The 23,108-nt window shown below is 45.9% G+C and overlaps 1 protein-coding gene and 1 long non-coding RNA gene across 5 annotated transcripts in view; one reads left to right on the top strand and one right to left on the bottom strand.

Moving 5' to 3' along the window:
- The window catches only part of SYNPR (synaptoporin), a 78,475-nt gene that overhangs the window by 10,698 nt on the left and 44,669 nt on the right, over positions 1-23,108 (bottom strand). The window contains exons 1-2 of one of the 2 annotated variants that reach the window (XM_042823732.1): positions 19,854-19,943; positions 7,771-7,895 (exon numbers count right to left, since the gene is read on the bottom strand). In XM_042823732.1, coding sequence (XP_042679666.1) covers positions 7,771-7,895; positions 19,854-19,877 — 149 coding nt within the window. In that variant the 5' untranslated portion in view covers positions 19,878-19,943. Of the gene's footprint in view, positions 1-7,770; positions 7,896-19,853; positions 19,944-23,108 lie in introns of those variants that run through there. The other variant, XM_042823731.1, reaches the window with a different exon arrangement.
- LOC122162935 lies at positions 76-22,234 on the top strand. 3 transcript variants are annotated; one of them, XR_006169750.1, is made up of 5 exons: positions 76-205; positions 476-611; positions 10,821-10,943; positions 21,075-21,216; positions 21,344-22,234. It is a non-coding gene; the product is annotated as an uncharacterized LOC122162935 (long non-coding RNA). The 3 variants fall into 3 exon arrangements; XR_006169751.1 differs by lacking the exons at positions 21,075-21,216; positions 21,344-22,234 and adding an exon at positions 16,810-19,646; XR_006169752.1 differs by lacking the exons at positions 21,075-21,216; positions 21,344-22,234 and adding an exon at positions 11,375-12,563.

The raw sequence follows: 23,108 nt of genomic DNA on the forward strand, positions 1-23,108 counted from the left end.
CACCAATGCCAGGCTTTCCAGGCCTGAATTCCCCCAGATCCACATGAATCTGAAGCAAAGTCCACCAAAGGCTGTTGAGTTGCACTGATGAAGTCATAGTAACTAAGGGCTTATGAGATCTATTCTACCTCTTGGCAAACTTTCTGCTGCTGTAGGAAATATAACAAGATGACTGCATTGTCTGGCTTGACAAGACCAACAGAGGGTAAGAATATTTTACTGTGGAAAAAAAAAGGATTTTTACATTGTTCCACTACAGCAAAGAGTGGGTTGGCTCTAAGACACTAATTACCTGTGAGCTGAAAACAATGCATGAAGCCAGGCACACTGAACAATACTAGAGCTGAAACATGTGCGTGGGGGAGCATGAGCTGTGCTCTCTCTGTACCAGCACAAGGTTGTCTTTCCTTCCTGAACTTCCTCAGTGCAAGTCTCGTGGGAATTTGCTTTTAATTAAGGTCCCTCTCTTTTCCAGAGCCATCTAGCTCTACCAACAGGCACAGGATGAGAGCCCAAGCAGGAGAGCACACACTGAGCATTCCAATCTCCCTCGACTGAAGAAATCTTTTAGCAGTGCTTAGCCTTGAAGCCAACAGAACATGCAATTAATGGTAAGTACTTGCTCAAGTATTATTGATGAACAGGCAAGGATTTCCCCTCCTGAGGTTTGATCAGTGCCTGGATTAACAAAGACCAGATAAAATTCTGCTTCTGAAAATTCTCAATGGGGGTTACTGTTTCTACATTTGTTTACTAGGATGCGGTGAAAGAAATACAAATAAAAAAATCAAGTTTTGGCAGACTGTCCTATTTTCTGCAAATAGCATCTTGTAATCAACCCCCCAACTCGTCCATGACACACTTGCACAAAATCTGCAACACCCACACACGCACTTGCAAAAATGCAAAGATCCATTTTCTGTGCATTGGGCTTTATTTCCCCCTCGCTTGTTTCTGGGAGTCACACTGTCCATTGTATTTACTGTCTGAAAAGCAATCAGAGAAATACATTACTGGAAATGAGTTACTGCAAGTAGTGACTGTGGAGGGATCTGTTGTGAAATGTTTATCTTGGCTGATAATCTCCAAAACAAGGGACAAACGAGGTTTCAAAATACAGTAGGGAAAAGCTGAAATGCGCAGGGCCCAGCAGCTCTGGTGAGACATGAAAGCGATGGGGATTTTTGTTTTGCTCTGGGATGCAAAGTGATGTTTACTATTCAGACAACAGTAGAAATCTGTCTGAGAAGAAAAGGCTTATGCTTGGGCAGGGGAAAACACAAGGTACAGAATGCTCACCTGCCACAACAGACATCCCAGCCCTGCCTGGCATCACCAGGAGGTTTCACACACCTCTTGAACACATTTATCCCTAACTTCTGCCCTGACAGCTGAACATTCTAATGATCCCCCATTTGTCACAGCTCTCTTCAGTGATTTACACCACCTGGATGTAAGTCTAGAGCAGGCATTGCTCAAAACCCAGATGATGCTACCAGGAAGCCAACTAGTAAAACTCCACTGAACCACATTCTTTTCTGGTTTATGTCCAGTTAAAATACTGGAAAACATTCACCCCCTCTGTTTTCAGTCTAAGTTGTCAGGCTCCCAACTCTCTCTCACACATAGCTGTCGTGCAAACATTTGGCCAGTGCTGTTTTGCTGGAGTGCTGTTTTTAATAGGACAAGCTGTCAGCCACAGTTGCTGTCTCAACACAGCATGCTGTTGCCTACCCAGAGCAGCACGGCATTCACATCCTCTGCTCCTTCCGTCTCCATTCTTCATCTCCTATCTCTTCTTTCATTAGCACAGTGAGATTCGGCAAGTATTCAGGTCTCCACAAAGCAAAAGACCAGAACTGTGTGGAGGATGGGGTATAAAGGCTTGGGTGTAGGGAAAACCCTAGTACAACAGAGCCCTGCCCCTGCAGGTAGCATATCTGGAAGGCCAACAGTATCCTGGGCATCAATAGAGGGGCAGCCAGAAGGGAGAGGGAAGGGATGGGAATTGTCCCCTTCTGCACTGCCCTTATGAGGCTCCCAATACAGGAGGGATGAGGAGCTGTTAGAGCAGTTCCTAGGAGGAAAGGTTGAGGGAATTGGGTTCATTCAGCCTGAAGAAGAGATGGCTCTAGGGAGATTTCATTGCATCCTTCCAGAACTTGAGGGGAGCTTTCAAACAGGAAGGGAAGTGCCTTTTAACACAGTCTACTAGTAGTAGGGCAAAGGGGGATGGCGTTAAGCTAAAAGAGTGGAGATTTAGGTTAGATGTCAGGAAGAAGTTCTTTACTTGGACAGTGGTGAGGCAGTGGCACAGCTGCCCGGAGCTGTGGGTGCCCATCCCTGGAGGCATTCAAGGCCAGGCTGGATGGGGTCCTGGGCAGCCTGAGCTGTTGGGGGGCAGCCCTGTTCCCAGAAGGGGTTAAAACTGGTGGGCTTTAAGTTCCCTTCCAATCCAACCATTCTACGAAATCTCTTGGAAAACAGCCCACACAGTAGCTTTGTCCCATTCTCCCACAGGGAGACACAGCAGTGCACCTCCCCAGACTGCACCCGTAACAGGAATTCAAGCCCTACTACTCCATCGTAACACCAAAAAGGAAATAAAGTGTCTCGTTATAGAACACATGCTGCTGCAAGTACTCACAACGTTGAGTGGGTGATCCCAGCCCCAATTCCAAGCCTACATCCAGACCCAGATTTATTTCCCGAGATACTTTCACAGCTCTCCTCAAGCACATGCTTCTCCTTCCCATGCAAACAGAGCACAGCACTCAGACATCCTCCACCAGACTGTGCCAACCCAAACATCTCCTCACACTGGGCTTTGTGTCACAGACCGGAAGGGTTGCAGATCTGATGATTCGTGGGCAGGGGGTGCACCAACCCTGTGGGTATTCTTTTGGAGCAACATTGGAACCAACACACTTTGCTGCTGCCCTTTGCCCTGTGAGAAGTAAGGTTCACATACAGTTTAATCTATGTCCGTAAGTCCTGAAAGCAGAAGTTTCATCTTCAGGGCCAGCTGAGATAAATACACACACAAGAGCAATTACAGAAGCAGCAGCAGCATTCATTCCTTTGTGTTATATTTTCATATCAACGCTGTATTTTAACAATAATTTTCCCAAGCATGTTGTCCTAAGGCACTTGAGGCAATCAAATTCATTCCTCTATAGAGTTTTACAGCACGTCTCCAACAGAACTCCCAGCCAAGGCATCTTCATTCCAAGCACTTTTCTGAGGGACCCTACGGTCCCAGGTAAACCTTCAGGGCTGCTGCACAGCAACATGCAGACTTGGGAGCAGGGGAAGGATGTGCATTTGATGGCTGCCACGCGGGGCATGGGATCAGATGGCAAACAAAGGAGAGCCAAAGGGTTTCTACTTTGGTTGCTTTTGCACTGGCACCGTGAAAACGGGCGAGAAGAAAATTGCAAGGGAAGTTGTAAAAAGCCTGGCTTACAGAAGAGGCCTTTGTGACATGCACAGATAAAATGCCATCACCATACAACGCTGTAGAGACTATTCATGAATATATATTAAAAATTCAAATTGGAAAGAAGCTGCATATATTAAGAAATCAAAGAATGACTTCCACTTTAAGATCAAATTATGGTCGAAGTATTAAAGAATTTTTCTGACACCAAAACAGTGTTAAGCATAAAATACAGCATCTATAAAGCCAAATAAGCCAGTCTGGATCAATACCATCCACATTCATCAAGACTCCAATTGCTTTGTGTGCCAAAATAAAAGCTTCTATGACTTAATGAAGATTTAAGCAGCACCATTCTCCCTCTTCTGCAGCAGACACCTTCTCCAGAAAGTTGCTTCCACTTTCCTTCTCCATCTGAATTTTTCCCTATTAAAAATTCATTGAAAGCTGAAGAGAAATGTATTTGTTGAACACACCTGGGTCACCTTTTCCCAGGGCTGGCAGACAATGTAAAAGCAGCTCTAACAAAGCCAAGGTTCACCTGGTGGAGTTCAGAGTTCAGCCTGATTACGGACCTGCTTCCCTGCAGACACCTGACCAAGGTCTTGCATGCTCAACCTCTAGGGATCCACAAGCCAGGGCCATTCCTTAAACATCTCAGTTAACGCAGTTCATGGATGGATCAATTGCAGAGTCAGAAGGAACCACTGCAGTTGTGCTGCTCAGCCTCCCAGCCAGTGAACTACACTCGATAATCCCCTCAGCTCATTTGTGCTAAAGGCACACAGCCTTCCAGGGCTACCAGGAGCTGAAGGAAGGAGACTGCTCCATTCCAGGTTGGAATGGGTCACGCACAGTTGAACCAACTCTGTTCTGTTTCCTGGGAGCTCAACCAAACCCACCCGGAAACCAGGGCAACTGCATTTTGGCACTGAGCTCACCTAAAGCTGGTGCAACTTCCATGGCTACATAGTAGAAAAGCAAGCTAGCAGAAGCGCTAGGAAAGCTCACTTGGTTTTGCAGGAGCATCTTTTGTGTATTGAACACACACAAAACGAAATAGGAAGTGAGATGGCTTTATCTCTTCCTGTTTCCCACCCTACACTGGTAATGCAGTCCCTGAAATGTCAAACATACTCAAGACCATGATGCGTGTGCTACCTAACAGGTATGGAAGTCCTCTCCAAACCTCTCTCAGAAGGCAGGAGTCCTATTCATCCTAGTAATCAGCAGCTCCTCACTTCCCAGCTGAAACAGATGTTTAATCTTCGAGTGAAAATGCTTTTCATGGAATTCTGAAGCAAGATTTACTACAAATGGGTAAAGAAAATTGAAGACCGGTACGTTCTGGCAAAGTAGTATGCTAATATTAACAGAGGCTTTTTCCAAAGAAAGATTGCTGCAAAGCACAGAGTTAGCTACTTTCTCCTTAATAATCATCTGTAGCTTCTAAGTAGGTAATTTGGATCTGGTAGTCATATTTCAGAAGAAGGACAAGCCTGCCTACTGCATGCAGATGAGGTGTACACTTTAAAGGGTACTCAATGGAAATATCTTTATTCAAATGAGATTCTCAGAGAGTGAATGAAAAGCTTCCACAAAACACAATTTCCTTTTCCTTCAGACATAGGGATTACTTCCAGACACAGCTTTAGTAGCATGCTGGAAATGTATGTGCTGCATAGCAAAGGCATGTACAGGCATCTCACTTCATCAAGCTTTTCTATAAGCACCACCACTCTTCCCATTGGCCTGTATGCTCAGCCCTCCCAGCACGTATGCACATGCTTACCCTAACCATGTTAAGCACGTGACATGAAGCTTTATGTAGCAAAAATCTTCAGTACAGACACTGCCACATTGCTGTTCTGAATCCTTCCAAGCTCCCTGTCTGCTGGAACCAATGATTTCTCCAAATCCATCCATGCCAGTTAGTGGAAACTTGCTGTCCTGTTGAGCCCTACATATTGATGTTTAGTTGCTTAAGGCTCCCAGCACTTACTTACCAGCTAGCCAAGGTCTGGCTGTGCACCTCCTAGGAGAAGGAAACCAATATCCTTACACTCAAGGCAATTGAAGGAGAGCAGCTGCTCATACAGCTGGATGCCCCTCTACATCACAAGCCCTGCTGGAAGGTGCAGCTCTAAAAGCAGCACTCAGGTATTTGGCTGCTTCAGTGCCACTGCAGACTGCTGTGACAGCATGGTCATGCCAGCTGCTCAGCACATCCCTTCTTCCTCCCACACCTGCTCCAGTTGTCAGCCGGTAACCAGAGAACTGAAGGCATTGCAAAGGGAAATGCCACGTGAACACAGACTGATTCAGACAACTGCGGGAAATTCATCAAACCCACACAAAGCCTGCGTGTCCACGCAGGAAGACAGGCTTCAGGATCACAGTCCTGATGGGGGAGGCTGAGCCTAAAGCCTGTCTGCTTTTTGCCAAGGGCATCAACTACTCTGACAAGAGACACTGCCTTTCCTAACGCCACTTCTGCGTTCAGAGCATCCCCTCTTCAATCAGTGAAAGGAGCACTGGAAAAGAGTAGAAAGATCAAATTCATGAAGAAATCATGAAAGTATCTTCCTTCTCACTCACAAATTGCAGGTATATCCATCCAACTGTACATGCCACACACCACCATCATTGCCCCATCTTTTGGGGTGCACAAGACCAGGTTGAATGGGGTTCTGGGCAGCCTGATCAGATGAGTGGCAACCAACCCAGAGCAGGGGGTCAGAACTACATGATATTTAGGGTCCCCTCCAAGCTAAGCCATTCCATGAGCCTATGATCCCTGCTTGCTTCAGAATTCAATGGAAAGCATTTTCACTAAAAGATTAAACATCTGTTTCAGCTGGGAAGTGAGGAACTGCTGATCATTAGGATGAATAGGACTCCTGCCTCCTGGGAGAGATTTGGAGAGTGCTTCCATACTTGTTAGGTAGCACAGGCATTGTGGTCTTGAGTATGTTTGACATTCCTGCTCAGACCACACCAGCCACAGCTGAACCATACCAGCAGTTCCAGGGCCACCTACAGCTGCAATCCCAGCTGGATCCCTTCTGCAAATACCCCCAGGTTTGCAGCACGTGCTGCAATTACTCAGCAATGCTTCTAGTTTTTTAATAAGCAAGACTAGGAAATTGCAGATCTGGTCTCCTCCCTCTACAAACAATGGTCAACGTGCCTGATACAACGTTAAGAAATACTTGCTGACTATTGTTCTCAGTTTTATTAACTTTTCACATAAAGTGCTACTTAATAATCATGAAAATTAAAACCACTTTACTGTAGGGTGTATTCTATAATGAATGCTGGAGAAATGACCTATTTGGAAGTGAATCGCATTACAAATTCATGTAACTCAATTTGCAGGATCCATCTCATGCATACTAAGCAGAAATGAAAGAAAACACAGACAAGACAAAAACATAAACATTTGTAATAGCAGGAAATGGGATTTCTGGAGTAATAAATGCATGTCAAGTGACAACGATAGTTCAAGGAATCAAATTTAGTTTCCACTGTTTGGAAAATGCTTCATTTTAGAACAAGTTGAAGTAATAGATGCTATTATATCTGGTCTGTGCATAGCAATCATAAGCAAAACATCACACGATTTCCCAAGGAAGCAAAATAATTTCAGTCATAGTATACGGGGCCTGAGACTGGATTATGTATTCTTTCCTTAATCGTCTCCATTCCTTAAAGATATCATTTATTCAGAAGTGAAAGGTTTCTAGAGTTGACCTGGCATCTTTAAAAACAGAAGACTGTGGGTGTTCTTCTGAAGCGGGATCTTACATTGCAGGAGCATTTAATGTGTATTTTTAACTTCACTGTGGCTCTCCTAATTCACCAGTGGTCCAGCACTTAAACAATTCATGCACTGAGAAACGCAGGCAGGCAATCAGTACAATTTTCAAAGAAATTTCAGAACTGCCATTAACTTCTCCCTTATTTCCAGCTTAATTAATGGCTACTCCGCAGTTAATGGCTCCTTTATCCCCTTTTCTCCTAGGGCCAGTGTGGCTCCCTGAGCTGTCCTGGCCCTTGTGGGGCTCTGCATGCCCACAGCTGCTCTGTGCTGAGCTCCAGTTTCCCCATGGTTCCCACAGCCCCATCCACATCAGATCCAGCCAAATCTATTCCTCCTTCCCTTCCAGAGTCCAACCTGTGTTGTGAGCAGAATTCAGGAACCCCAGGAGCTGCTGCTTCATCAGAAGCTGTTCCAGGTGATTGGAAACCCATTTTCAGTGGGGGTTTCCCGCCAGACCCCGTGCACCTGCCTCCCTGCAAACCAATCCCCATGAACCAAAATGCATTACCTGAACGGGTAGGCAAAGGCTATGTCAATGTTGAGGTCACTCTCTGACTTGTTTGCACAGTCCACACTGAGGCGCAGTCCTCCAGAGTACCCACCGCATGTTGCAAATGCAAAGATTGCAAAAAGCTGTCAAAAACAAACAACATTTTAATTTTATTTCGTTTCAGCACCCACCCCACCAGCAGAGCTGTGCAATAGCAGCACAGCAGCACCAGTCCCCTCGGGTCAGGTTATCCATCACTCCACGCACTCAAAGCATCGCCATACATTACTCCTGCACCCTTCCCAAATGTCAATACAGGGAACCAGAAGATTTGAAGCCGTGTTGCTTCACATAGGCAGAACCATCACCATTCGTCTGTGTCAAGCATTTCAGCCCTCCCCCCTGTGCCTCAAAGCCCACTTGGGATTCACAGCGCAGGCAGCTATTTAAATCACCCAACTGATGGGCAAGCTCGGGTTGGAAGGGAAGGATGAATATTGACTGAGCGTAATGAGCCACTCTTTGCACAAATAAAACACTGGCAGAAATATTTATAAGGAGCAGATAAAGGTAGCAATAGTAGACCAAGGTAGTCCATGCAGCTATCATCCCATCACATGACGAAACACAGCATCACATCACCATTTTTTCCATTTTATATAAGATCTGGGGAGAAAAAAGATCTTTTTTTTCATTATTTATCCTAAATTTATACCATAACCCAAGATGGATACAGTGGGGCAATTAACCAACACTTTGTAAAACAGGAAAAAAATATATAAGATACAGGATAAGCTTAAGCAAACTGGATAGGAAGAAAAAGTTAGGTTCTTTCTGGTGCAAACCCATATCACACCTTCATATTCCAGGAGAAGTGGGTTAGGGGGATGGGGAGAGCCACAGACATCAGCATTTGTATTTATGTCAGGTGTTCAAACACAGGGAACTTCATTGACTTTGCCTTCGTTGGAAGAACTGGAGCAAAAGTGGGGAGAGCCTTACTGATGCAGTTGTAATCTAAATGAAAGACCAGGCTCGATGTTGTCCCTATTACAGCACAATAGGTGTAAAGTTACTCCACTCACTTCAGCAGCTCAGATCTGAAGTGAGGCAGATATGGGAAGTGACAAGTAAACTCACAACCCAAATCACAACTGAATAAACTAAAGGCCAAGAATCCAAAGAAAACAGGCCGCGTGCATCTAGAAGAGAAAAAAATTATATTTGGACACTGGAAAAATCATACAGCAAGCAAATGTAATGGCAAAATAAGGGACTGCATGATTCTCTAAAGGCAACGTGGAAATACCAAAAAAAAAAAAAAAAAAAAGTAAGTAGATCCATCCCTGCTGCATGAGGCTCCATTTGAAAAGTGCTGCTAACCTGGGCTCACCTCTTGCCCATCAAACATCGCTTATGGGCAGATTTGCAAAGGGATTTAGGAGCCTAACAATGAGGCAAGTTGATAGAAACAGTCACTGACTCAATTCTTTATACTGGGCTCTGACAAAAAAAAAAAGAAAGCTGAACTTTCCCATGAATTGGCTTGTTGGTTAATTTGAAATAAATGCTCATAATGAACTTGAACAGCACTCCTTAATCCTAAATGAGACATTTCCTCGAAGTTGTTCTGCCTTTACATGTGCAACAGCACTGAAAATCACTATTAATCATCTCAGCTTAATTTGTGAAGCAATGTCAGAAAAAAATATATTAAGGAGCGCCAGAGAGATTAGGGCTGACCTGCATTCTGGCCTAATTAATGGAGTTGCAAATGCAGATGTGTTGGGAGCCACAAAGATTAATGGCTTGCAAAAAATAAAGGGGGGAGTGCAGGGCTGCAGTGTGAGATAAACCTGCCATAAATGAAGAGCATCACCTGCCAACTGCAGCTCTCACAACAGGGACAATTAGGGGAAGGCCTCACAATTCATGCAAATAACAAATGGTTGGGAATTAACATAAGCCTGTGACACAAGGGCCAAGGAGCCAACCCCAAAAATTCAGCTCAGGCTGCTCCTTGTCAGAAAGGCTGAGAGCATCTCAGGCTGCAGCCTCAGATCCAGCTTTATCCACCTTGAGCCCCAAACTCAGCTCTCAGCCAGAGGCTTTCCAGATGCTTCCACACCCAGCAAACCTCAGCCTACTCCCTCTCCAGCCACATCCCACCAGCGCTGCCCACCACTTTCTATCCTTGCTCAGCACACTGCAGGCACCCAGGCAACAGGTGGGAAAGCAGCAAGGAGCCAGCTGGAGGCTTTTATAGCCAACCCATCCGCAGCCTGGCTCCCTGCTCTGGCTGCAATCACATCACTGGTCCCTGCAGCTGGGCACTGCACCACACTGCTTGGAAGCACCTTTACATCGTGCCTTGCAGGGCAAGGACCATGAATCGTTTCTCCGGGGAATTTTGGCCAAGCAGCATAACTCCTCCCACCCAAACAACCTTCTCTTTCCCAGCTCTGCATTTTTCTTTTTTCTTTTTTTTTCCTCCCAAGTTTTGCTGCTTTCTGTTGTCAGTGAATTAAGCCAAGATTTACTGGGTGGGTTTTGTGCGTGCTGTAATTCTGTGGCAGTTGCAGGAATGCTGTAAACACCATTGTATTTTATTGTAGCAGGATTTGTGTAAATGGCAGTTGTAAACCCCATAATGGGAGCTTTATGGGCCAGATTCAATAAAACTTCCATCTGCAAGATAATTTTATTGAATCTCGTCTCTCTGAAATTGAAAAGTTTATGGAGAAAGGGAAAGCATTTCCCTATGTTCCTAGTTACTCTTTGCCTATAAATCCACACTCAGCGCTCATCCCATCTGCATGTCTATGGCTTTTCCCCTTTATACCAGATCTATCTCAGCATATGGTCAACACTTACATATGAAGGCGGTTCTCTGAGGAGCAGCCAGGTGCCCTTGGGGCATCACATTGCTCCTATGTATGCTCCCCACCTGCCATAAGACTTTCTCCAACAAGGCAGCATGTCTCTGAAGATGGTGGTTCCTTTGTGTATGCTGATGAACACCCCTTCCCCTACTTTATAATGGTGATATTCTCTCTACGACTGTGCAGCCTTATCCTGTGCCACTGTATCATGGAATCACAGAATCGTTAAGGTTGGAAAAGACCTCCGAGATCATAAAGTCCAACTATCACCACCACCACCAAACCAGTATATTTTTGTAAGTAAGACAGGTAAGTCCTATAACCTAGCTTAACCAATAGAAATTATATTTATTATGGCACCGTGCAATAGTAAACATCATTTCAGCCCAGTGCTGGTCCCTTCTGCACCCTGGGTTAGGGGCACAAGGGTCCCCAAGGAACCCACGTTCCACCTGTGCCCCAGGCGGGCAGCAGCAGCCCCATATATTACTCCTCCTGCCACAGGAGTGACAAATGGGACAAATTCCTACCATTTCTCCATGCTTGGCCTTCAGAGCATTCCCCTCAATGCCTGCCGAGCAACAGGTTGGCCATGAGAGCCAGAGGAATGCAGAATGGCTCCTGACACGGCGAGCTAAAAGGCTTACATAGAAGCACTGCAGTTAAAACATCATGTTAGCAAGATAACACTGTCACTTAAAATTGATGAAACTTTTACATAAGCCACTTGCTTTTCCCAGGACACCTTCAAGGAGAGATCCTAGGCCCAGTCCTGCCTTAGCAATGAAAAGCCAAAGGGAACATCTGATGCCTTGGAAAAGCAAGGTTGCAATACTTAGACGCCTACTCTTCCATTAGTCACTTTACACATTGAAAGTGTTTCACAAAGCCAAAGCTTCCTGGCGTGGCTTTTGGATATAAGTCTTCTTCTCTGGATCTCCATCACAAAGTGGCTGCAAAGCATGTGCCAAACACGGCCTGGCTTTACACCTCCTCCTTGTTCACTAAAGCCAGGGTTGCACGAGAGAAGCATCCCCTGCCCTGCAGCCAGCATCATCCCCTGCACAGCCTTGCAGTGCTCCAATCATTTATTTATGGAATGCAACCAGCAGCCAAACGTCATTATTAAGGCTGTAAAGAGAAGATTCAAAGGCACTAAATGACTCTACGGGAAAACATTTAGTGTAGAGCCAATAGCCCAAAATATGTCACCAGTGAAAAGTAGGGAGCGCTCTCCCCTCCGGCTTTCTGCCTGTTTCCTTTTTAAAATCTGGCATCTGTCCTCTGAGGATCTGAGCTGCAGACTTCCTGGAATCACTTCTCCTACATACAAGCCTTGTTCACTGGAGATTATCAGATTATTGACTTTGGGATTCCTAATTATATCAGCTTGACTGGTTGATGAATTGGGTGGGCAGCAGTGCTGGGGGGAGGCGATGACTAGCAGGACTCATTTTCCTCCAACAACTGTCCAGGGAGCAAGCTGAAATATATTCTCCTTCTGCTGAAAAAGAAAGCCTAGAGCAATTGTCCACTAATTGCCAGGATTTAGTGTGCCTCCTTAGAAACAAACATCAGCATTGCAAGAAGCAAACCTTCTAAAGGGGGACTGTAGGAAAAAGAACAGAGTCTGTAGCAGGGTCTGTGATAGGACAAGTGGAAATGGTTCCAGACTAAGAGGGGAGATTTAGACTGGATATAAAGAAGAAGCTTTTCTACAATAAGGGCGGTGAAGCAGTGGCACAGCTTGCCCAGAGAACTGGTGGATTCCCTGTCCTTGGAGACATCCAAGGGCAGGCTGGACAGCCCTGAGGCCATTCAAGTGGCTGTCCTATGTCTTCCAGCAGAGTTTCTGGGGTCACTATTGGAGGTGGGAGAGAAAATCCTCCAGACCATCAGGGAGCAGCCCTGTGGCATCCTCAGCTTAAAGCAGAGCATTTCATTTAATACTTTGCATTTTTAAAACAAAAAAAATACTTCATTTGATTCTTAATGGAAAGATTTATGGAAATGAAACTGGGGTATTTTTAGTGAGTAAAGATTGTGCTATAATAATTTGGTTCTACAAAACTTTAATCCCAAGGAGACAATTTTTGCTATTTTTCTTTGAAGAAAATCTTTATCTTTTTTACTCATTTTCATTGATTATTCTAAAAATCCCATTTAGTCCCACCGCATAATGGTATGGTAGTCTTTTCTCATTATATTTTAATGGAATAAAACCAAACTATGTATGAGAGGATTAGAGAGCCATTCGTTGAGCTAAGGAACATTGTTCCTCCAGATGGCCAGACAGAATCTGTGTAATGCCTTTTCTATTTATTAAGTTCAAAACGTAATGCAAGCTGATGAGATGTTTCATCCAATGTTTAATGGGTCAGCCATAAAGTTGAAAGCTAATGCTAAGGTTGGCAGCTTGCATGGAAGAGTTAACAGGCAGAAAATAAAGATGTATGTCAACATCTCTTGGATTCAGTGAAACGAAAAGTCGTCAGTGAACAAAGCCACTCACACAAGTGAGGAGAGATGTTAAGCTGCTTCAGCCCCTCCAACCACTGGCCAAAGATCTGAGATAATTGAAGACATTTACAAGGACCTGCAGCCTTCGTATCTCCACATTCGTACCCTCTTCTTTAAGGAGATGAGAGTGCAAGTGACACAGATTTGTTTCATTTCTGCATACGATCCCTGAATAACTCATGTTGTGACACATGCCACTTCAGCAGAGAGATGAATTCCTTTTTGGGCCTGAAGACTTTTCCAGCCTGCTGGCACACAGAGGCAGCTGCCATGCCCTTGGTGGGGATGCTCACCCAGCCCTGCGCTGAGCAGGTTCACATGTAAATCCCGTTCTGCTCCTGCTCCCTGATGAAAACACAGGTTTTGTGCAGGCTTGAGAGACTGATCGTATCGGATTTACTGATTTACACACATTTAATTATAAAATTAAAACATTTGGGCAGTTGCTTGTTTCCTTACCTGCTGGGTGGGTTAAAAATGGCCCGACCATGTAGCATAACCGTGTACAGAGTGTGATCCAAACCAGTGCTAAGTAGGATTTACTCCCTCCAATAAACACAGGGATTTACCTTAAGGCTGAGCAGCATCCATATGTGAAACACTCTGAAAAAGGAAAGTGCCCCAGAACTTAATGTCACTAAACCCCACAATGGCTGCTGCAGCCCTTGGGGCCTCAGTGAGAACCACAACTGTCCCATATGTCTGACAGCAATGGAGGCCAGCAGAACACAAATGCAGCTTGTAAAAAAAACTACAACATGTTGTACACGGTACACACACTGCCCGCCTTGCACTAGGCTGGTGCTGGGACCAGCACCTCCCTCTGTCTTAGAATCATGGAATCATTAAGGTTGGATGAGACCACCAAGATCATCTAGTCCAATCGTTAACCCATCCCCACCATGCCCACAAAAATGTTATCCAACGTGCATCATCATTCCTTTCATCTTCCTCAGTGCTGGCAGACCTCTGTGGTGGTGGAGCATCCTCCTGCTGTGAGTGCAACCAAATGCAGCAATGAGATTTGGGAATACAGTAAATCACAGACCACACTAACAGCTGGGAGATGCAGCACAGCTCAGCGTGGGGCTGCAGTGAGACCCCCCTCTTCTCCCCCACCCCAGGCCAGGAGCATCTCTGCATGATTTATTACAGGAAGGTGCAGTCCTTCAATCACACTCTATTATTTATGACCTAATGATTGCCCATTGACTAGCGGGGATTATACTTTTGCTAAGATTCTCTGGGTGAGTGAAAGGGCACCAACATCATTATTATCACGTTGGTGCTCATCAGAGGCCATTAGCAGCTTCCTCTCAGCCCCATGCTGCTGTGCCACTACCCAGTGTCATCTGCTCCCCGAGCAAGCATGCTGGCACTCAGTTCTCATTTCTCAAGCTGAATTAAGGAAATGGGTGAAAATTATTTAGGTTGGGAAGGCATCCAGAGAGCCCTTGGGATGAATAAACCAGTGCAACAGCTTTGTCCCGGGAGGATTTGAGAGTGCTTTCAAATTGCTAAGCAATGAGGCCTTGCTTCCTTCCCACACCCCCAGCAGTGCTCTTTGATAGGATGGCTGGCTGTGCTTTCCCATTTTCCAGTATCTCAACATCTTTACAAGCAGCAACGCTGGGTACCCAGGCTCTGCTTTTGGAGAGCATGGCTGCTTTTCCAGAAAGCATATGCACAGCCAGTCCTGGCCACCAAGACCCATAGTGGTTGTCCTGACCATGGCAGATGTGCCTCTCTTGCTCCAGACCCCACTTTCCCATGGCACTCCTGTGATGAAGGAGGGCCTGGGCTGCACCCAGCATTCCACACAGGACCCATTCTTTTCTCTCAAAGCAGTTTTGGATGGAACATTCCATTGGTGCTGGCTCTGACCTCAGCACCCAGCTCTGTGCAAAGGGCTGAAAGAAGAATTTGCTCCTGGCTAGCTAGCAGCACACGTGGTGAAAATAATTTCTTTTCTAATAATTAAAACGATGGGTCTACAAATGAATGCTTGCCTTGTTGAGCTCTGGGAATTCATGGGGAACATTTTGAGCAAGAAACGTTTTTAAAATTAAAACCTCCCTTTCCTCTTCTTTTCCTTTGCTTCTCTTACTCTGTCTTGACAGGTGGCACTGCTCTCCTTCCTAAGGCTAAATCATAAAGAGTAACACCTTAACATGAACATCTTTAGGAAACAGTAATAAAAGTATCCTTAAATTGAAAAGCCAAAAACCAACAACAATGCTTCCTTATCTCACTGGCTCTTGATACACTCCATCTACTTGGTTTAAGTTATCCCAGTTTCCTCTCCATCCTCCCCCATCCCATGTTCCTCCACACTTTCTCCCTTTTTCTTCTCATGCCTTTTCACTGATGTTCTCTGAAATCTGTTTCTAAGCACAAAAAGAGGTAACAAAAGAAACTTGGCAACCCCTGGCCTGAATGTTTCCCACTTCCCCCATGTTTTAAAATACTGCCAATTCTAAAATAATCAGGCATCCTTTCCTTTCTCTCAACTGCCAGCCGCTGTGCATCTTCGGTGCCACTTCCCAGTGTACTTCACATCCTTCCAGAGTCAGGAGAACTTGTTCCAAACCAATAACGCATCAATATGTTTTAGACTTTTGCAGTCTTTATATCTGTACTGCTGGAGATGATTATCCAGTTTTTACATCTGCAGATTCAGGCCTGTGGAGTAAAACTGTGGCCAATAAAATAAAGAAGCAAGGAAAACACATGCAGAATGAAAAGAACATGCTATAAATTCAGAATCAGGTAAAAGCTAATTATGGTCATGTTCGCTAAAAACAAGAGAACACAGTGAGGGAAATAGACTTATTAATTATTTGTGTTATGGTAGCACTTAGAAGCCCCAGTCCTTTATCTGGGACCAGCTGTGCTATACATGGCAAACACTCAAATATGTCTTTAGGTAATTGCACACATTTTCAAGGAAAATGTGCAAATGCTCTACTCTTTCACCTTCAGCAGTGTCTGGTTTGTTGATGCTGCTGAAGGCATCCAAGTTTACCATCAGCCTCATTTTGAGCAGTTTGCTGGATGACCCCGTGGTCCAAGAACAAATAATTCAGCATGAAGGCATCCTACACCCATAGGCAGAGTGGGCAAACAGCAGCAAAACCCCCAAACGTCCCACTGTGGGCACGAGTCTCATCCATTGACACCTCCATCCCTTGGGCTGGAGGATGTAGTGCTGTTGCCAACACGGACGTTTTGTCCTCATTGACTCTGTGCAAGTTTGATTGCTTTTCTAATTAAGATACATTTTATGGTAATCTACCAAGCCCCTTAGACTAAATCACTCAGTTAATCTGTTGTTAGTGCCCATATGCTTACAGCTTTCAAGCCTGCTGCAGCATATTTGCTTTGCCAGGGTGCCATGGAAGTTTGGTGACAGATGAGTGCTGCACAGCCATCCAGGTGGCAGGACCCCTTCCACCTAGACAGACAGCCTGTGTGTGGCACAGACAGACAGACAGCTCCAGCACCGTGCCTGGGAAAGGACAGGAGCAGCACAGCAGATCCCACACCTCATGCTGACCACCTGTCTCCTCCCTTGTCTGCATAGAAGGGCTCAGCACATCTTGTTTTCCTTTCTATCCTTACCTTTTTTTTTTTTTTTTCCCTTACAAAATAATAGGTTGGACACGACAGGAGAGGAAGGCTGAAGACTTTGATGGTATTCAGTATTCTGGCCCCAAATACAAAACAAAGAGTTTCATCACAAGTTCAAGGACTCTGAGCATCCCCTTGGGCCCAGGGTCATAATTACCTTTGCAAACCACAGACAAGCAGAGCCAGACCCCCGCCTGTACTGGACACCTAATTGAACACCAACTGAGCAAGTGCTGCACTGTTCTGCTTTCAACGCCCAGCCTACTGTGCAGCCCAGCACTGCTTCTCCCTTCCACTTCCCTGGCGCTGGCCCCAGGACAGTGCCCAGTGCCCATAGTTGCCCACATGGGGACAGGCAAGTGGCACTTGTTGTCACAGCCCATGTCAAGGAGCAGGCTCCGAGCTCACAGCCCACACTGCTGTTAGGAAAGATTTGTGCTCAGCTTGCTGAAGGATAGGGAGCCCAACGGCAAAACCAAGAAAGACCAACGTCTGGGTCAAGTTGCCATCTGCCACCCTCCATGCAGGGAAACGTTCCCTGAAAAAAAAATGGCCATATAGTTGTACAGGAACTCCTAATCAAGAATGACACAAAGAATAAAACACCACCTGCCACCACCGGCAGTGACAGGCAGCTGCTATCCAATACCAATACAAATACCTTTCTCCCCATGGGGCACCTATTGGTCTGAACAGGATTAACAGAGGTGAGGAAAGCATTCATTAAGTCTTCCAAGGATTTGGCTAAAAAAATGTATCTGGCATTCAGAAGGAAGCATTTAAGTCAATCTTCTAAGAGCTTGAGGAATTTCTCTAGGAACTGCTGGAGCTGCTAGATGCCACAGCCAATGAGGCAGAGAAGCAGCTGCCCAAGATCCACACAGCCCTAAAATAACATTTCCAACATCTTCCAGATCCTAATGCACCTGCTAGAAAGAGATAGCATTGCAGCATTGGCATGGGCAGAAGGTGACTGGTGAGCATGGAAAACGAGCATGGAAGACTTTTGCATGCACAACATAGGGAGTGAGGCAAGCTTTCCTGCTTCCCCCAAGTTTGTCTTGGCCTTATACTGTAGGGACTGCATTTGGAGCCAAAGGGATCATTTCTGCTTCACCACAAGCCCCTCTGCCAATGAAAGGTTTGCAGTGATGGATTCAGCCACATGGCTCATGCAGTGCCTTACACTCCCTTGGCTTCCAGTGAGCTGCCTTCCAGGAGCAGGATGACACCAGGAGTCCCACCAGCTTGGACACTTTTCCTGCTTCCAATCTATATAGACAAGCTGAATTGTCTTCTTAATAAACCACAGCACACCCAGCTTTCAGGGAAGTCTGGCACCCCTGCTATGAGAAGTTACACGGTACAGAAACCCCAGCCCCTTTGTTTTGCAGGGCTGGAAGCAGAAGCTACGTCCTCACTTCATTCCAGCCAACTGCTGCCCCTTCAGGGTCACCAAATGTGCTCCTTACCCATCACCCTGCTCACCTGAAGGTTACTACAGTGAGCTGTGCACCAAGGCTAAGCAAAGCTGGAAATGTTTAAAGCAATCCTCAGGCAAGCAAGATTATGCTTAGAAGGTGTGCTGCTCAGACACTCACACCCTCCACACCTGAGAAATCAAATGATTGGGAAAAGGCAATCACTGTTAGGCACATACATTCACAAGAATGCATATAAATGGGATAAATATACATGGTGCTTATGAGATAGCAATGATGTGAAAATTGAAAAGCCGCAGAACTGGGCATGTATGAATCCAGTTTCAGGCAGCAGAACCAGAGGTGTGGGCTTCCCATGCAACGCTCAGCACAGCCGCACCCAACCACCATGCAGTCCTCAGGAGCCCAGTACGGTCCTGAGCTGCTCCGCACACAGCTGGGAAGCCAAGTTCAGCTCCTCCACACTGAAACAACACTGGAACAATTAAGCTGGTCCAAAAGCAGCTTAAAATGACTAAGCAGTTATTGCCAATCTGAAATTTCTCTCTGGATGAGTTCAGACTGCTCTGCCAGCACAACATCCTCACCCTCTCTGACGGGTTTAATAAAGCCAGTTGCAGCCCTACTGGAACATGTCTCATACATCTACTAGCATGGCCCGGCATCATGAGAGTAGGTGGATTATTCTGGGTTTGATATGTGAATTTTCATGTTCTCAAAGCAGCTACAGCTGGAGTTCTGAAAGACTTCTGAAGCACCAACGTGATTGACTCCCATGGATCAGACTCAACCACAAGAGAATCAAAATGCCAATAAATTAATGAATATAATGCATCAAATTCAAATATTTATCAGGCAGCCTGGACATGCTGCAGATACACATTTTGCTTTCCTCAGCCACATTGTTCCAAGCGCTGCCTCGCGCTGCCTGGGAAGCACACCAGGAGCTGCGATGGGGGCAGATAAATCACCGCACCTTGCTGCTATTTACAGGTAACAAAGAGGTCTCCAAGTTAGCTGAGAGCGCGGAGGAACGAGGCTGCAGAGCCGTGCACAGCAGAGTCAGAGCAACAGTACATTGACCTGTATTAATGGTGTAACACTCCAAAAAGAACTCCACGTCCTTAATTACTTTAAAGATTTTCTTTCTTTCAGCAATGCATTTTGATGAGGAGCATGTTGCTGCCCACCTGCCGTACTTTAATCTTCCTAAGGAAATAGTCTGATGTTCGTACTTCAGGATGATCAATATTAAATAGCTCTCACTGGTTTTGTGTAGCAAACGTTTCTGTGTTATTTTTGAGGAGCCTTTGATTAAAAAAAATGCTGGGAGAAACACGACAAATTGGAATCCCTTTTCCCTTTAATCCCCACTTTCCACATTTCTGCCGTAAAATGAAGCGCAAAACAAGTTTTCAAAGCAGGCACCCCCCCTCTGCAATGCAAAACAGACCAAAAATATTTTCCATGTACCTAAAAACCACAGAACAGTTGGGCTCAGCATGGGAGCACAAAGAAACCCAACCTGTAAAACAATTTGGTGGGCTTTGCCATTCCTTTAAAACCTCACTTCTCCCCCAGAACAGCACGGCTACACAAATAAATAGATAATCATAGAAGAACTTACCGGAGCAAATATCACCATACACATTTACAAAAGGGTTTATAATCCAACTTGAGTCTCCTGAAATAAAGCAAGGTTTGTCTCATACTAAAAATAAAGGCTCCCAAAAGCTTCTCGCTGTGTTGTGGTTGAGTGTGTGGTTGGTTGGGTGGTAACAAGCACCAGCTCCTCGTCTCTCTTTTTATGAAGCAAATAAGGAGAGCAAGAAAATCAATGCTGAGAGAAAGTGAGATGATATACCAATCAGGCAGCAGCCTCAGCCTTATTTGCAGAGGGATGGCAAAATGGTCATATTATCAGACAGCGACTACACACAGCCTAAGTAAAGAGATGGAACACTTTCCCCGTGGTGGGGGGCTGATTGCATTGCTGTGGTGCAGGTAGCACAACGATGTGCTGCAAGGTGCAGCCCCGTCCTCCCCACCACCGACACAGCATCGCTTTGTTCTGAATGCACGCTCTGTAAGAAAGAAACACTCCACGGTTCTGGGCTAAAGTTGTGCTGAGCTGAAAGAGCCTCCACATCAGAGCAGTGCCTCTGTGTTGCAGGGCTGGCTTGGAGCTTTTGGGGTGCCTTGCTGCACAGGGTAGACCTACCCACCTCAGAGAGCTGCCCAGCACGGAGCCCATCAGGAACAGAGGAGATCTTTCAGCTCTCATTTACAGTTAATGTGCACTGAACATCTCTTGCATTCTCACAGGAGTGGACTTCCAGACAGTTTGCCTTGAATATGATCTTTTTTCACTTTTTGCATATCAGAGATAACCTATGGAAAACCCCCTCACACCTATTAGGGAAAAGTTTCATGCTTTCCGTTTATCCCAAAGAAATCTTCCCCATTGCCTGTTTGCTGGGAGACCACAGCAGCAGCAGCACAGCTCATTTCCTCCCACATCTGCCAGCCAGCAGCTCTCAGCAGCAGCACTGCACCCCAGGCTATGTAGAGCTGCTGCCCCCAGCACAGAGCCACACTGCTGCCAAGAAGGGCTGTGGGCCTCTCTCTGTCTTCAGACACAAAGCTCTGTCTTTTCACAAGAGCTCCCATCACCCCAGTGGTGTTTTGTGTAACTGAGACCACGATTCACACTCTATGCTGTTTTATTTTATTATTTTACTGGGCTTAGCACTGTTCTGCCCTCCTTTCCATGCTCTACAACAAGTATATGCAAATAGACATGACTTAATAGATGAAACGCAATGCCAACTTTCTCTTTTATTTGCAGACAGAAGTTACATGCTGGCATACAGAAACACCTGCTGGGTGACAACAGTTCTCTGCAGAGCAAGATGTGAGCACGGTTTTTCCTTAGCGATTTGGAATTACGATTGCGTGAGGAGAACTAAAAACATCAGAAGAATATCAAGGTGAAGTCCAAATTATTGAATTTCAGCTCAGTTTGCCCATTTGGGGCCAGCGCTCCTGGCTCTGGGCACGAAAGGTGCCCACACTCAGCCCAACAAGCACCAAACTATGGCCATCTCTTTCCCACAGGTTGGAGTTGCACTGCCACACTCTTGGTGATGTGGCCCTTCCCAGAAGATACAGCCCCTCTGCCAGCGCTGCTATGAGATGTCACAGTGCTGACTTCTCCAAGGAGAGATGTGGAAGTGCTGCTCTCTGCTCGGCGCGTTTGAGCGTAGGTGAAAGCATCTGCCTGCTGCTGCCTACCCAAGAGCCAGCCCTGGAAACGAAACAAGCAACTCGGTGCCTTTGCTCTGCAGAATGAGGCAGAAGTTGGCTCCCATTGCTCTCAGATTTTTTGCACTGTGTTCAGGTCTGTGGTTGCATCTCACACAGAGCATCTCTCATGGTGAGGTGTGACAGTAAGCAACGTGCCAGCACCTCTCTCCCTCATTTTTCAGTGAGATCATTTTATCACCCCTTCCCACCCCACATCTGCATTATCAACAGCTACTCGGTTGCTACTGCTGAAAAACCTCACCAAAGTTTTTGGAAGCGTTGAAAAGCATCATTACAATGGCTGTTCCTTGCCAGCTGCCAACCCTTGGTTCTCCAAACCATGTGCCCACTTGAGATGTGAGTCCAGCAGGAGCACAACGGGCTGCAGCAGGTGATGACCCATCTTGTACCACAGCACTTTCAATCAACACTGCACTGCAGACTCTGGGACCACCGAGAGCTCCAAACTTATTTTTCTTCCTGCAACAGTGACATGCCACAGATGTCATGAACACTGCTGGTGATGGATGTGTTGGTGTTGGCTGACAGTGCCAAACCCATCCCATCAGGGTGCAGCAGGACCCGCAGCAGGTGCTTTCTTTGGCTGTAGCAGATCCTCTTGCAAAACTTGTTCTGAAATATGGGATGGTGCATTATCACTTACAGCATAAAAACTGACTCCACCAATGCCAGCACTGCTTGGACGCTTTGTGCTGCATCAGAGCTTTCTGCTTCTGATTGAGCTAGGAGTTTCACAGCAGACTTAAGAGCTTCATGGAAGTTAAGCCCCCAAATCCTTTAGATACCACTGAAAGCTGCATACATCCAGCAGATTCCTGCCAGCTTTACCACATCACCCAAGGGCTCAAGAGATTCAGGGCAGCCAGAAAGGATGCAGTGATGCAAGTTACACTCAGCACCCATTAATGCTGGGCTGCTTTACTCTGTCCATTGCTCACCCCACCTCAGCAGCCCTGCCCACGCTCACATGCGCTTCCAGTTTCATAGATGCCTGCTAAACCCCAAGCAGCAATGTGGAGATGGATGGCTTTCCCATCCCACCACGAGCTGGAAGACCTGCAGCACACAGCTCCATACTCCCCAGCTCTGAGGCTGTACTGTGCAGGAGCAGGCAGCTCCATTAGTGCCCATGTACCATTTGGAGGAGCTGATGAGTAATGCCAGAACCTCCATCCCAGCCACACTGTAAGGGTCTGTGCAAGGAGGCTGGAGCCTGGCAGAGGGGCTGCAGCCACCTGGAACACTACTGTGCAGAGCCTGCCCACCCAGCAGCACACACACACAGGCTGTCTGCTTGCCAACAGAGATTTTCACATTTCCCTCTCAATCTTTATTTAAATTTGGGAAGACAGAAAATTAACGAAGTCTGAGTTATAACTGGAAACCATTTGCTTTCCTGGTGGAAATGGAACGCTTCCTAATGAACCTCCCCTCCCCCTGTGCCGCTCAGCTCAGGATGCAAATATTGCTGAGAGTTTATCAATCTGGGGCTTGTTTCACACCGTTTGCAATGCTAATGAGTAAACCAATTTTGACATATTATGTAAGCCAGTTT

Source organism: Centrocercus urophasianus, unplaced genomic scaffold (genome assembly GCF_019232065.1).
Source record: "Centrocercus urophasianus isolate 14NV4802_14NV808 unplaced genomic scaffold, USGS_Curo_1.0 seq_22, whole genome shotgun sequence".
Lineage (NCBI taxonomy): Eukaryota > Metazoa > Chordata > Aves > Galliformes > Phasianidae > Centrocercus > Centrocercus urophasianus.